Source organism: Cyprinus carpio, chromosome A15 (genome assembly GCF_018340385.1).
Source record: "Cyprinus carpio isolate SPL01 chromosome A15, ASM1834038v1, whole genome shotgun sequence".
NCBI lineage: Eukaryota > Metazoa > Chordata > Actinopteri > Cypriniformes > Cyprinidae > Cyprinus > Cyprinus carpio.
The window spans coordinates 17749715-17764530 of record NC_056586.1 but is presented as its reverse complement, the minus strand read 5'-3'; the positions used below and the strand labels follow the sequence as shown (position 1 = coordinate 17764530).

Below are 14816 nucleotides of genomic sequence, written 5' to 3'. Positions count from 1 at the left end.
TATATGTATTCATATACCATGAAACATTTGTAAACAGCTTTGGATAAAGTGTCTCAAATTAATAAATGTGCAAAACATATCTGGGGAACAATCAGGAAACAGAAATGGAGAACATGAAGTACAACATACTACAAAACAAAAGTCCATACAATAAAACAACAAAAAATAAACCACATATACATTTAATTTCAACCATTTGATCAAGTATGCTACCCATATTATTGTAAGAGAAGGCAATGAAATGTTTTTTTTTTTCTTGAAATTTTGTCCTTATCAAGTTTATAAAATACTGCAAACTGAAATTTGGTCCGAAACTAGCTAATCCCTAATGAGTGACCAAATTAACTACATTTCTTACACTGTTATCCATTCTAGAGTCGTTTCCTTTTAAATTAGACGTTTATTGCTAGGAAACGGGAAAATCAAGGTTGCAAAAAAAGCAAAAACCTGTGTAAGATTAACAGAAAAAAAAACCCCAGATCATATTAAATTCAGTTTGACAAGCTAAAGTTGACAATCAACATTATATTAAGGTTAAGAACCTCCTTCATGCTTAAAGTTAGTGTAATACAATTTCAGCAGGAAGGAGACATGCTTATTTGTAAATTACTTTATTTTTGACTTTTCTCTTCCAATGTAGCTGCTTGGATTGATTATGAGCATGTTTAGCAATGCTAACGTCTGTTCGTTATTTGAAGAAAAAACACAATTGTTGGAAAGCAAAATAAGTTCAGTTCATGCTCTGTACCCTATTCGTGAAAAGTAACCTGGAGTAACAGGTAAATACCATGGTTTTATTAAAATACCTCTACCACATATCCCCCACTGACGCTCCAGAAAGGAGGGTTTTCCCCAGATGTGGCAACCTCGACAGAAAGACACGCGATTTCACTGTATTTCCTGTTTCCGGAATTCCGCACGGGCTGACTGGCTGTCGGCGAATGAAATAAACAAAGACTTACAAATCAGACTCCAACACCTCCTCTGCTCACCTGCAAACATGGACAGTGGTGCGTATGTGTGAATATAGTGTCTCGCAGCTCGTAGGTGCGGGCTGAGCGCTCAGAGCTTCACGAATGTTGATGTAAATGGAGTAGCATTGTGTGGCTAACTAGCGCGAGCTGTTTACTACTACAGCTGAAAGGGACCGAGCAAAGGTGTGAGGTCGACTTTTAATAACTCTTGATCACTTATGCTCTAGTTCAATGACTCAAGTGACGCTTTGAATGGGATAAAATGAGTGTTTACGTGTAATTATTTGAAATGGAGAGGTATGTTGCGTGAAAGATAAGCTGAACACTGGTAAAGTCCAGAAACAATGAATGGAGTCCAAGTGAAGTCAGAGAGCTGACTGTCAATCATTTCAGGCAGAATCTGACAGTGTCATTCTGTCTTCAACTTTTGTGTGTCCCATGGACAAAAAGAAAGTCGTACTTGTCAGTGTTATTCAATATACATGATTATGCAATGTATCAGTGAAAAAGTTTAAATGTACAGTTTCACACTCTCCACTGTCCATCCTGGTCTGTAAATTGAGAGCTCTTGTTCTGTGTTTGTTGCTCAGGCCTGAGTCTGGAGAAGGCGTCAGCTTTTGTCAAGCGATTCCGCTCAGAGACACGATATCTGCTCGCCCAGAATGTCTCGACTTGCATTGATCCGTTAGAGGTGTGTCTGCACCGGCAGACGGTCCAAGACACAGTACACGTCTTCCAGCACAGCATTCCCACGGAGGGCAAACCGGTCACCAACCAGAAAAACTCAGGTACCTACACTGTGAGGAAACTGATATGTAAAGGTTTGCACATAAATAGTGCATCGGACAGATATTTTTAAAATAATGTAGGCCCAGATGAGATGAAAGTGTCAGTCATATTTATTGTCTAGAAAAAGCTTGCAATTAAATAATAGTAACTATTTCACAATATTACTGTTTTTTACAGTATTTTTGATCAAATAAACGCAACCTTTGACTTGGTGAACGTTTCAAAAACATTTTAACGTAAACTTTCGAATGGTAGTGTATCTTTTTTTGCAAATATATATATATATATATATATATATATATATATATATATATATATATATATATATATATATATATATATATATATATATATATATTTATATATTAAACTTTGCTAGATTAATTATTGCATTAACATTAATTATTTCATAAATGCATCATAGAAAGTCTGTGAAAAGGATCAAAATGCCTTAAAACAGGAACCTTTGTCAAAAAAAAAGTACAGTTTAAAGTACTGACCTCACTGTCTGTGCATGTTTTTTTTCCGTCAGGGAGATGTTGGATCTTTTCATGCCTCAATGTCATGCGTCTTCCATTCATGAAGAAGTTTAACATTGAAGAATTTGAATTCAGTCAGTCTTATCTTTTTTTCTGGGACAAGGTAAGTCAGCAATACCACTCCTCCTGGTTTGCTTTTGCAAAAACGACAGACTTTTGACTGTTTAATCTGAGAATCAACTGTATTTATTTGTACCAAGCTCTGCGGTTGTAATTCCGCTGTTTTGTTTTTGCTGTCTATCATTTGCTCTTATTGTGTTACTGGGTAAAAGTGCAGTAAATCCTCTTTTTGTGTGAGATGTATTGTGTTCCCTGGATGTTTGTGGCTCACTGTGTCCACTCTTTGCCCCTTTATCTTGTTGGTACACACCCCCTGATCATCTGTATTTCTGTTTTTGGCTCAGGTGGAGAGATGCTATTACTTTCTACATGCCTGTGTGGAGACGGCCCAGCGGAAGGAGTCAGTAGATGGCAGATTGGTTCAGTTCCTGCTATCAAATCCTACAAATGACGGCGGACAGTGGGATATGCTGGTTAACCTTATAGGTCAGTTTAGCTCTGTTGCATTGACTCAAACTCACATTTGTTCAGGGGAAGTATTTATTTTTCAATTAAAAAGTGAATTTGCATTTTTACACTTCAGAATAAAAAAGTAAATATATGAATTAAAATTAAACCCAACTTTGTACTTCTTTACATTCAAGTTGCATTTAAACTCCTATGTGTTTTTCAGAAAAATACGGTGTTGTTCCTAAGAAGTGCTTCCCCGAGTCTCACAGCTCTGAGGCGTCCCGTAGAATGAATGATATCCTCAATCACAAGGTCAGTTCGGAGTTACGCTCAAAAAGCAACAATCAGTCTGCAGCCCCATGTATCCCTTCAAGCTTTCATGTTGACATTTACCGAACGAGGATTTAGTGGCTGCGTATGAGCTGGTGGCTCCATCACAGAAACGCTCTTTGAGTCATCGGATGAGCAGAGGATAAGGTCACTAAGGTCACTTCCCTTGTCTTTTAGATAAATGATGAAGATGGCAGTTTCGCCCCACATGACATTTAATGAATAGCTAAAACAAATATGAGATAATGTGCCAGATTATATCATCTTATTTCAGTTATATTTAAATTCAGTTATTGTGTTATAGTCCTGGTTTAGTTTTTTTCTCCTTAATTTCAATTACCCAAAACAATTTTTCATTTTAGTTTGGTTTTAGTTATCATAAGACTTTTATTTATTTATGTATTTATTTATTTTTTATGGCTAATGTCAGAGTCATGGAATAAGCTTCTAAAATTAGTATACTCATAATGTTATGCTTACATTGTCTTTTAAAGCACTGTTTACTCTGGGGTTACTAAAATATTTTGAGAAAGCTAGATACAGTGATTTATAAGATGTGTTATATCTAAGGTATTATATAATTAGGAACATTATTTAGCATTATCTTTTTTTTTTTTTTTTTTTTAGCATTGTGACTTGTAATTTGCATTTGTTTTTTGTGTTGCAGTTGAGGGAATATTGTCTAAGGCTGAGGAACATGGTGGCCAGTGAAGCCACTAAAACTGAGCTGTCTGACACTGTAGACACCATGATTGAGGAGGTGAGTTTGTTTTTTTGGAGCTAAACTGCCCTCTGTTTTATGACAATGGGATAGTTCAGCATGAAAAAAAGACAAAATAATAAAAATAATATTTTACTCACCATCACCTAGTTACAAACCTGTATACGCATGTGCATGTCAGTTACATGATTAAAGATATTGGCAACATATTAATAAATAATTATTTCGTATTAGAAATGGGATTCTTTTTTATTATTCTACATAAAAGATAACACCATATGAGTTTGGAATGACATGAGGATAAGTAAAAAATTATAATCACAAGTTTTTATAAAGGGGTGCGTTTCAGCATCATTAGCTAACTATGGTCCAAAGTTCCACTGAACAGAACTTGCTACCCTTGTTGCTTTTGGGAAACGCACCTCAGAATGGTACAAGAATGGTGCTATTCTCACAGGCCTGTTGAAGGCGCTGTTTGACTGCTTATCAAACCACCACTAGAGGTTGCCAGACAATATTGCAAGGTTATCTTCACAGGCTTGGCTGCGAACTCTTGCCTATTTTACATAAGCATAGAGAACTGTAAAATTGAGGATGAGAACTCTGCTCGCTTTTTATAATAATGGGATTTGCAACTGTTTGTTCCTTATCAGCAGTTGCCAGCTCTGCTCATATCAGCTTTCAGAAACATAAAAGCTTTTTTTAGATACATTTGCATAATAAACAAACAGAAAGGCAGCATGATCAGTTTCATAATTCAGTCCATAAAAAGGTGAACGTCATTTTTTTTATATATAAAGATCAGCATAGTGTAAAATGTTTCATTATTCAATGTGTATATAGTGAAAAATACAAAGTAAAGGTTAAAAAGAAACCTTGCTTCTTAAAATACACATTCAGTGGGGTCCAAAAATCTATTTAGGGAATTTGAAATATTTAAAATTAAGGAACAAATGTTATTATACTGTTATTATATATTGTAATGTAAAGAATAAACAATAACCCATTAAATATTAAATACTCTCAGGACCCTTTTGTATGTCATACTGTAAGTGATGTAATGACGCAAGTACTGACATATTGTAAATATCATAAGTGACTGATCAGACAAAACATAGACATCAATTATTAAACTCCATTTAAACTGAGAAATACTATTGTCAACTAACTATGAACCAAAATGAACACGTACAAAGTGTGTCCTGGTTTTGTGAATACCTGCGTATGTGTATTTTCACGTATCTTTTATATAGCGGAAGAAAGAGAAAGAGTGAGCTAGACCGAGAGAAAGAGCGAGCGCCTGCAGGCCTCGATGACAGAATGTTCCACAAACATGATTGTTATCGCCCACTGCCTGTCGTTGAGTGGTAAAGGCAATCTCACTGGCTTTATTACTATACCTCCACCATCTGTGGAGGGACGACACACAGCGTACACGTCTAAGTTAATATCTCTAAGCTTGTGCTCTGTGTTTCTCTCCCAGGATAAACGTATGCCCAAGTATGATTTGCTTCCCTGTTTATCTGGTTGTGATACACATTCTCCCTTCACCCGCTTGGGCTTTTTCCTGTTTTTGACATGATGTTTTTTTGTCCACCTGGTGGTGGTTTGTTTTCTGTAGCACTTCACTAGCTGAGGAGTTGTTGGGAAGTGGGTTTGTTTGTTTAATAGGGACATGGTGAGATGTCGCTTTTATTTATATCAAAATGATTGTGAGTTATGGTGGATGAGATCAAATGCAGAAAGTCATATTATTTGCGTAATTGAGACTGGATACTAGTCCAGTGTAGACAAAACAAGTCAGAACTTGTATGAGGGTCAAAATCAGTTTGTATCTTTTCCTATATATATATATATATATATATATATATACACCTAATTAACATATTTAAGTCTTTTGCTCATCAAGGCTGCATTTATTTGATCAGAAATACAATAAAAACAGTAATATTATGAAATATTATTTAAATAAAAAAATAAAAAAATCTATTTTAATATAAAACTGAATGTATTCCTGTGATTGCAAAGCTGAATTTTCAGCAGTCATTACTTCAGTCTTCAGTGTCGCATGGTCCTTCAGAAATTATTTTTAATATGCTAATTTGGTTACTGATAAACGTTTCTTATTATTATCAATGCTGAAAACAGTTGTGCTGCTAAATATTTTTGTGAATACCGAGATGCATCTTTTTTTTTAAGGATGTTTTGATTAATATAAGTTCATTTATTATTTAAAATATTTTTTTTTGTAAGATTATAAATGTCTTTTCTGTCACATTTGATGAATTGAATGCATCCTTGCTGAATAAAGTTCTTTTCAGAGATCAAAAAAACTTTGTTTTTATAATACATCAAACATCAAAAGCTCAAAGGAAATATTTTGATATAACTGCTTTAATCACAGATTCAACTCATCATGATTGTGTTATATAAACATTCTGTTCATCTGTCATATCTTAGTGTTTGTTTGCACATGCTAGAAGACAGTGTGTATGTATGATAAAGGAATGTGCAGTTTTGTAGTTTTTTTGGTTGAGGTCTGTTTCGTCACTGTGTTGTGGTTGTGGATAATTCTCTGCAAAGACATACTTAAATTCCCTTGTTGAACTTTGTTTGCCTTAATGGGCCAAATGTTTTTCTTGTTTACACAAAAAATTCAAGTTAATCAATCAAATGTATTTGTCATCTCTTCACAGCCTTTTAATGGGTAATCCAGTCATGCTCTAAATTATATTTTGGCCTGCGTTGTGTCATTTTTGCCATGTAACGAAAACAAAAAGACCAATTATTGACATGCCACCCTTTGCTGAACTTCATTCTGTTTACTTCCTTGCAAAGCTGTGCTTGAGAAGCAGATGCAAATAAAAATGATAACATCAGCGCTGTGGTCTCAGTACCGGAGTCTGGCAGCCGTATAGAAAAGTGATGTTTACGATGAAGATCTTGTACCTTCCCACAGGCAGCTGAAATCATGCCATGTTGCATCTTCATACGTCCAGCCATTTGTATGGCTGATTGCTTGCACATGGATTACTTTGACGTGAGCCAGCCAGCCAGAGTGTTGCTTTCCTTTCAACAAACCCCTATTTGCCATATTCATACCTGGAGCACCTTGTGCCCACACACTGGAACAGGTGCTTGTGATCCCAGATAAGCAAGTATCTCAACCCACTAGAACGAGAAGTGATGCATTTGGCATCGGATAAGTCTGACCATGAGTGACCTGAACCTTTCCCATGCCAGTTCGACTCCATAAACTTTTTTTTGTTTTGTTTTGTTAGTTTTAATATTGTTTTTAATAATATTATTATTTTTTTTTTATTTATTTTTTTAAAGTTTGTGTAATTTTTCTTTCTTTTTATTTTTTTTTTGGGTGGAGGGTGTTTTCATTTTTGTTTTAGTTTATTGCATTTATTTTGTCTTTGTAATTAGTTTTTATTTAGTTATGTGAGGGTTTTCATTTGTTATGTGTTTTATGTTTTAGTTTTGTGAGGTTTTATTTAATTTTGTTTTGATTGTTTTTTTTTATTATTTAGTCTTTAGTGTATCTGCTTTGTTTGTTTTTTATTTTGTTTTGCTTTTTTATTGTGGTTTAGGTTTTTTTGTTGTTTGTTCGTTTTGTCATTTTTTTATTGTTTGTAATTTTATTTAGTTCTGTGGGGGTTTTCATTTAAGTTTTTTATTTTGTATATTTTAGTGTATTGCTTTTGTTTTGTTTTATTTTTGTAAATTGTTTTTAGTTCTGTGGGAGACACAGATTTGTCATAAGCCGTGTTTGATCTCATAATGCTGGCTCAGTTTGTTTTAGCATGCAGATTACCACAAGGCCACAGCTCAAAATTTTTTCCTGTAATGTGTCACAAATGCTCTTGGCAATATACTTATATATTAGGTTATAGGATATATTAGGCTTTCATGCACCTTTCAGATCAAATGCCCATTGCTTATTCCATACATACAATTTCGATTTTCATTGCATCCATACACCTTGCTCTTGTTAAGTTGCTGTGACTCACAGATCCTGCAATATCCAAAGTCAAGGCATGACGGAATGGCCAGAGGAGATGAGATTTAGTGCTTTTGGACAAGACATTGTGTTTTTCTTAAGCAAAAGATTTGCATTGTGCTGTGGCATGCTGATGTTCCTGGCCTGTGAGCCAGCTGCTCATCCCTGGTTGTGCCTCTCGGCTCGTCCTGCTGCCCTGTGGCCACCCAGCCTCAGACAGGTGATTCAATATTGACTCGCTGACTCCGTACTGACGTCAGTGAGCTTCGGCTATTGTTTTGCGTGAGTGGCACTTTTCAACAGGCCCCCCAAAAAAGGGAAAACGGGCACCCATGTTGTTTGGACGGTGCTGCAAGTTTATCTAACCTGCCAATGAGGAGTGAGGATGTGAGAGCGTGCGACGCAGAGGCTGTTTGTGCGGTTGGAGCATGTGGGTCCAGCGCCGGGTCAAAAGGGAGGAAAGAGGGCCGGGCGCCACTGGTATTTACTCTCCCTCTGGGAAGACTGGATAGAGAAAACAAACTTTAATACTAAATGGTTTTCTTTATGGGATAGGGCTGGAATAGGGTGAGAGAGAAGGTTGGTTACTTGGAGAAAATTGCTCTTCTGAAATCTCTCATCTAAAGAGTACATTAAATCTGTAATTTATTTCCCCTTATTTTCATCTGTGGAACACAAATGATATTTTGCAAATGAAAGTGGATGATTTATACTGTGAAACTCCCAACAGGATGAAAAGGCACCATTAAAAATAGCCATTATGAGTCTTCGGAAGCTGTATGATAACTTTGTGTGACTTTTTTGTGTGTGCGTGTGTGTTTCTTTGTGTGAAGAACAGACCTAAATTAGTTTTTTCTTTTTTTTATGTTGTTTTTTTTGCCAATTGTTGCTGTTAATTTTAGGGAAAATTAAGTGATAATTAAATATAAATTAAAATGTTTCTCTATACCATCTCAGACATTTAAGTCATTATTCCCACATTTTCCTATTAAAATCTCATGAGCTTGAATGTCTTGGTTGTTTTGAATTTAGTATTTTCACTGCACTTTTATGATGTTTTAAATAAAAGGCTGCACTTTTAAGCTCCTTTTTGGAGCTTGACTGTATAAATCACCATCCACCTTTGTTAGAATAAAGGTTTAACATTCTGCAATATCTCTCCTTTTGTGTAACAACATGAGGGGGAGTAAATATGTTTTTATTAGTCAGTGAACTATTCCTTTAAAAAATAAAAAATAAATAAATAAGCTTGAGGAGCCATAAATATGTGTTTTTATTTTCTTTTGTTGTTTTTTGTGTGGTGTAGAGAAATGTGATATCTTATATTGTGTGTAAATTAAGTCAGAATTCTCTCTAACATTCATTTTGTGTGGTGCATGTCTTTGCTGGTCCACCTACTTTTATATGCCAAAAGAAAGAATACAGGCACATCTTATCTGTCCAGTTTCTTGCCTTCCTGCCTGTGATTTAAGATTGACCAAGAAGTACATATTATCAAGATCAAGTTAATCTTGGCTACAAGAAATCTGTGTTCCAATATATAAAGCTCAGGCCGCGGTCAGGAGAAGGCAGGAAATGCTTGGGTTTGGAGTAACAAAGGCTAAGTTCTGAGAACTAAAAACAGTTTGAGTTCAGAATAAAGTGTACCAGAGTCAAACATTGGACGCCTCACACACAGTGTTTGTGTTCTTAGTGCTCATCTCAGCTACATCTTGTCAAAGCCTGAGCTTTCTCTAATGTGGATCGTTTTGTTTTCCCAGGTCTCATTTAAGATATCACATTCATACGTCGTCCATCTTCAGAGTTCATACATAACGCCAGCCTTCAATCAACCATTTTTTAATTCTGAATGCTTATTAGGAGGCATAAAACTTTAGAGTTTCCGCTATGTACATTACTGTTCAAAAGTTTGGTGTCAATATGATTTCATGTGTCTTTTTTATTTCATTTAATGTCTTCAGGTGTTTCGAGTGGCTAGTGTTTGTCTGGGCAGTCCTCCAGACACCATCTGTTGGGAATACCGGGATAAGGACAAGAACTTCCACCGCATGGGCCCTTTAACTCCTCTGGAGTTTTACACAAAGCACGTCAAGCCCCTCTATAATCTCCAGGACAAGGTAGGAACAGCATAGGCTATGTCAGCTTCAGCATTATTTGCCTTCAGTCCTCACTCACGGGTTGTCTAATTTCTATGCAGATCTGCCTTGTTAACGACCCTCGGCCCCAAAACCCCTATGGAAAGCTGTACAGTGTGGAGTTTCTGGGAAACATGGTGGGTGGCCGCAGAACACTTTACAACAACCAGTCCATCGAGCTGCTCAAGAAAGCTGCTGCAGATTCCATCAAAAGTGGAGAGGTAAAATCAAATGGGTTCAAAGGGTGGCCATTATAATAAGGCTGGTTTAGGGTCACGTGATCATCTTTGCAAAAGTTTAGGGATACTGAGGTATTTTATTTTGGGAATACTTTTCTGAATACTAGTATGCTTTAAATTGATCAAATGTGACAGAAAAGACATTTATAATATTACAAAATATTTCTATTTCAAATCAACGCTAGTGATTAAAGAATTATAAAAAATTCTGAAGTATCATGTGACTGCAGAAAATGTAGAATTGTAAATATGTTAAAACAGAAAAGAGTTATTTTAAACTAGTAATAATATTTCAAAATATTACTTTTCTACTATATTTTTGATCAAATGCAACTTTAAGCATAAGAAACTTGATTTCCAGATATTTTATCAGTATGAGACTTAATTAACATGTTTACACCAAGTTTACACCACTAAATGATTTCACATATTTGTGTCACTTTCTGAGGTTTACATGCCTACGTGTATTGATTTGGCATGCAAACATTAATTTTTCAGTACATTTCATTCTGTCTGGAATTTTAAAGTCTTGTTGTACATGTTGTGTAAAATGGTTGCACAAAAATGGTGGTTGTAATAACTGACCCACAGAAAGTGGATTAATTAGTGTCTTTCTGGCATCAGGCGGTGTGGTTCGGCTGTGACGTTGGCAAACACTTCCACAGCAAACTGGGCATCAATGACATGAATGTGTGAGTACTGCTATTCTGCCAGTTAAAAGGTAAGAGCTTTCTCAGTGTGTTTTGACACTAAGTATTCTCTGTATTTTTGTAGGTTTAACCATGACCTGGTGTTCGGCATCTCAGTGAAAAACTTGTCTAAGGCAGAAAGGTTGATCTATGGAGATTCCATGATGACCCATGCCATGATTCTGACTGCTGTTACTGACAAGGTATTGAGAGAACAGCACGCTCAAAAACATTGTCAGATATGCTTGGTTGGATAGTACAAGTTGAGCTAGTTATTTAAAGAGCACTATATCGCACAGGTCATGACCCTGAATGCTCATTAACTGCTCTTACAGTCAGTGTGACCTGGGTTTTTTCCTCCCTTTGCAGACATCCGGCCTGTTTAATTACAAGCAGTTTTTGAGATTACTGTCTACTTTCCCTCACAAGTCACCATATGCATGTCCAGAGTTCATTCTACTGGAGTAATGCATGCTGGAAATTCAGCTTTGCCATCACTGGAATAAATCACATTTTAAATTGTAATATTTTACTATTTTTACTGTAATTTTTGATCAAATAAATGCAGCTTGGCAAGCAAAGGAGGCTCCTTTCAAAAACATAAAATCTTACCAACCCCAAACATTTGAGCTGTGGTGTACAGTGGTAATAGTTCACATATCAAACTTTGTGAACTTAAAACCTTTTGGTTATGAGTCCACGTCTCTATCCTCTACATTATGATTGGCACATGTATGAGACAGACTTTCACTCTGTGTTTCATCACCTCTGTCTCTTGTCCACAGAATGGAAAGGAGGGATGGTATGAGAAGTGGCGTGTGGAGAACTCGTGGGGAGACGACCGTGGGAATAAAGGTGAGGGGTTCCCATCTGTCTGCTGCTTATATATGCTTCATAATTTACAGGTATTTGACTTTTGACATTGAATAATTAAATTTGCAGCAGGATTACCTCTTTGGGCTCCTTAGTTCACTCTTCAATGACTTAATTTATCTCTTGTCTGAGAACGCCAGGAGTCGGATATTTGATTTAGCATAGGCTCTCTGTTGGGCCTCTCTGGATTTAGAGGTTTAGAGCGTGCTGTGTGTGTTATTCAGGCCGGGCACATCTGTAGACCCGCTCACAGCTGGACCTCATGTCCATACCCACTGTCTTATTTAAAACAGACGTTACATTGAGGGTCTGTTTAATCAGCTTTGGTTGCCAGGCGAAAGAAAGTGGCGTTTTCTTTCTGCTTCCAAAGACATGAATTCCTCAGAAGATTATAGAGATTATATTTTGGCCTGTTCGTTTTTCATAGAAAATGATTCCTTGCCGTTTGCGTCATCTGTGCATTTAAAAAGTTCAAAGATTGCCTTAAGTGTGTCATTTTTTCCATGTTAAAATACTTTCTTTTGTTGGTTTAATGCGAAAGGGATTCATAGGTCAGTTTCCTCAAAATGTGTAAATGCTGTGGTTCTGTGGTGTTTCTATTTCTGTTGCACGTATACTAACGTCAGTAAATTTTGCATAATTAACAGCAAATCTCAAAATGAAAATGATATTTTATACATGGTGCATTATAATGTTGTGATGCTGAAATTCACTTGTAGCATTTAAAAATACTGAGTTTTTTTTTATTTTGACAAAATAGAATATAATTGTAATATTTGAAACTGCCCTAGAAAAGCACTAGCAACCACTAAAAACACCTTAGCAATGACCAGAACACTCCTGCAGTGCCAACTTCAACATTATACTAGTAGTGCAGTAGTTAGATGCTTCACCTTTAACACACTGATTTTAGTAGAAACATCTGCCAATGTTGTAAAAATATCAGCCTTACAGCGCACAGTGCTGTAATAATTAATAAATGATGGATCACATCTAATCACAGCTGCACATAAATCAGGACTTTTTGTGGTTTTCCAGCAACATTGTTTGACAGCTACACAAGGAGAGGAATTAGAAAAATGTGTTGTTGAGGTCGAAGAGGTTAAGGGCTCTCAAATTGTTCATAACAGTTGTTTCCCCTGAAGATTAGACGGTAATGTGATACTCAGCAGGGCCGGATAAATGTTCTGGAGGAATACAGGCTTCAGGCTTGTAAGATTGATTATTTCTGCCTCTTTCTGCATATTGTGCCACAAACAAGAGGTTGGAGAGGGGTAATTGTGTAACTGCTTTTGACAGAATATTTATAATGCGGTCAGTGGCTCACTGGAGGCCCTGAAGCTGGTAAATTTTATGGCTGATGAATAGAGGAATAAATATTCTCTCAGATGCTTTGTGCCCCCCAGGAATGGACAATTTTTTTTTTTTACAAACACAAAGACTGCCAGCTGCCCAAATAAACGTGATGTTTTGTAGCAAAAATCTGTTTGTTTTTCAGATTCAGAACTGTTTGTCTCTGAGGCTTCTCTCAGTCTCATTAAAAGTCTGTTCTCATCCAAGAATGATGCCCCATTTGTACAAACTGATGCACAGAAATGCAACCTGGAAATCCAAGCTCTACTGCTCCATTTGTTCTCAGGATGTTCTGCTCTGTTTCACTTGGCATTTTTCTTCTGTTCGGTGGCCAGATTTGATTCGTCTTTGTCAACCGGTCATGGCCCAGGAGTGAACTCTGTGTGAAACAAACCTTATCATCATCTACTTCCTGCTTTTAACAGGGCAAAACATTCCTGATGTTAAGTTTTTGTACTTTCTTTAAGTGATTAAGAGAGGAACAGGCTTTATCAGGAGCCACTGTTGGACACGATTGGATCCTGACACACCCTGAATGAAAAATATTTTTCTCATATGTGTTTGCTTGTTTTAAAATCAAACTTTTTCAGTTTTGAGACGCTAGACAAGTGATCTAGACAAGGTGTGGCTTGTTCCCTCCATGCGAACAATGGAGAAAGTGCAGTGCTAATGGGATCAGGATTTCATTTGACATCATATTTGGCAGCGTTAAACACCGTTTGCTGTTAAAGTTTTACTCACAAGCCTAATCGGATTTCAGCGTGTGACGAAAAATCCCGTCTCACGAGGCGGGCGCTAGATCGGACATCTCTCAGGCCTGGACGGTATCTAGCGTCATATATTGCACATTTAATTAGCGGAATGTGCTCTGTTCGAACCTAGTGAGCTGAGCTGAAGTTTCTCATAAGAGCTTCTGCTGCAGCAAATTAAATGGTGTTCCACTCCTCTGTCCCGCTATCTTTCTTTTGCTCATCTTTCATTTTACCCGTTTATCTCTGTCTGTTGTCTGTGCCTCATGTCTGCCTCTTTCTGCAGGATATCTGATCATGACAGACGAGTGGTTTTCTGAGTATGTGTATGAGGTGGTGGTGGATAAGAATTTCCTCCCTCCTGAAGTGCTGGACGTCATGCAGCAGGACCCCATCATCCTCCCGGCCTGGGACCCCATGGGAGCCCTGGCATAACCATGGGAGCTGAAGGAACTGGTCTCGGCCCGGTCTCCTTGACTCTGCCTCCAACTGGTTTTTATCCTAGTATCATCTCTCACAAAAAGCCTACTCTAGATATAAAAAAAAATAAAGGTTTTTTTTTGCCTCTTTTTTATTATAACTGGAGTCTGAGTGTCGAATCATTTCAGTGCATCATTTGCTTAGTAGCATTTCTGACTTAATCAGCGTTACATGATTTGAATTCTGGCATCTTTGAGATGTATACACTGGCATTCAAAAGTTTGGGGTCAGGTTATTTTTTTATTCCGCAAGGATGCATTAAATCAATCAAGTTAAACTTGCATTGCAAGAAAGTACATTTTTTATTTTTAAATAGAACTTTCTACTCATCAAAAAATTCTGGAAGAAATGTATCATAGTTTCTACAGAAAGCAGCACAACTGTTTTCAACACTGATAACAGGAAATGTTTCTTGAGCGCCAAGTCAGC

At 36.7% G+C, this 14816-nt stretch overlaps 1 protein-coding gene across 1 annotated transcript; it reads left to right on the top strand.

The window, feature by feature from the left end:
- The first annotated feature begins 853 nt into the window (after positions 1–853).
- Positions 854–14487, top strand: blmh (bleomycin hydrolase). The gene is made up of 12 exons (XM_042771290.1): positions 854–1010; positions 1565–1762; positions 2296–2405; positions 2707–2848; positions 3036–3124; positions 3810–3902; positions 9831–9986; positions 10067–10225; positions 10868–10935; positions 11018–11135; positions 11718–11787; positions 14194–14487. Exons 1-12 carry the CDS (start codon positions 857–859, stop codon positions 14340–14342), a joined length of 1506 nt encoding a protein of 501 aa, XP_042627224.1. The 5' UTR covers positions 854–856; the 3' UTR covers positions 14343–14487.
- Positions 14488–14816: the final 329 nt, after the last annotated feature.

Excerpts from the sequence above, each read along its gene's own strand:
- blmh (XM_042771290.1), top strand. The coding sequence starts at position 857 with ATGTGGCAACCTCGACAGAAAGACACGCGATTTCACTGTATTTCCTGT. Across the intron at positions 2,849-3,035 it reads TATGCTGGTTAACCTTATAG|AAAAATACGGTGTTGTTCCT; the intron begins GTCAGTTTAGCT and ends TGTGTTTTTCAG. Across the intron at positions 10,226-10,867 it reads ATTCCATCAAAAGTGGAGAG|GCGGTGTGGTTCGGCTGTGA; the intron begins GTAAAATCAAAT and ends TTCTGGCATCAG.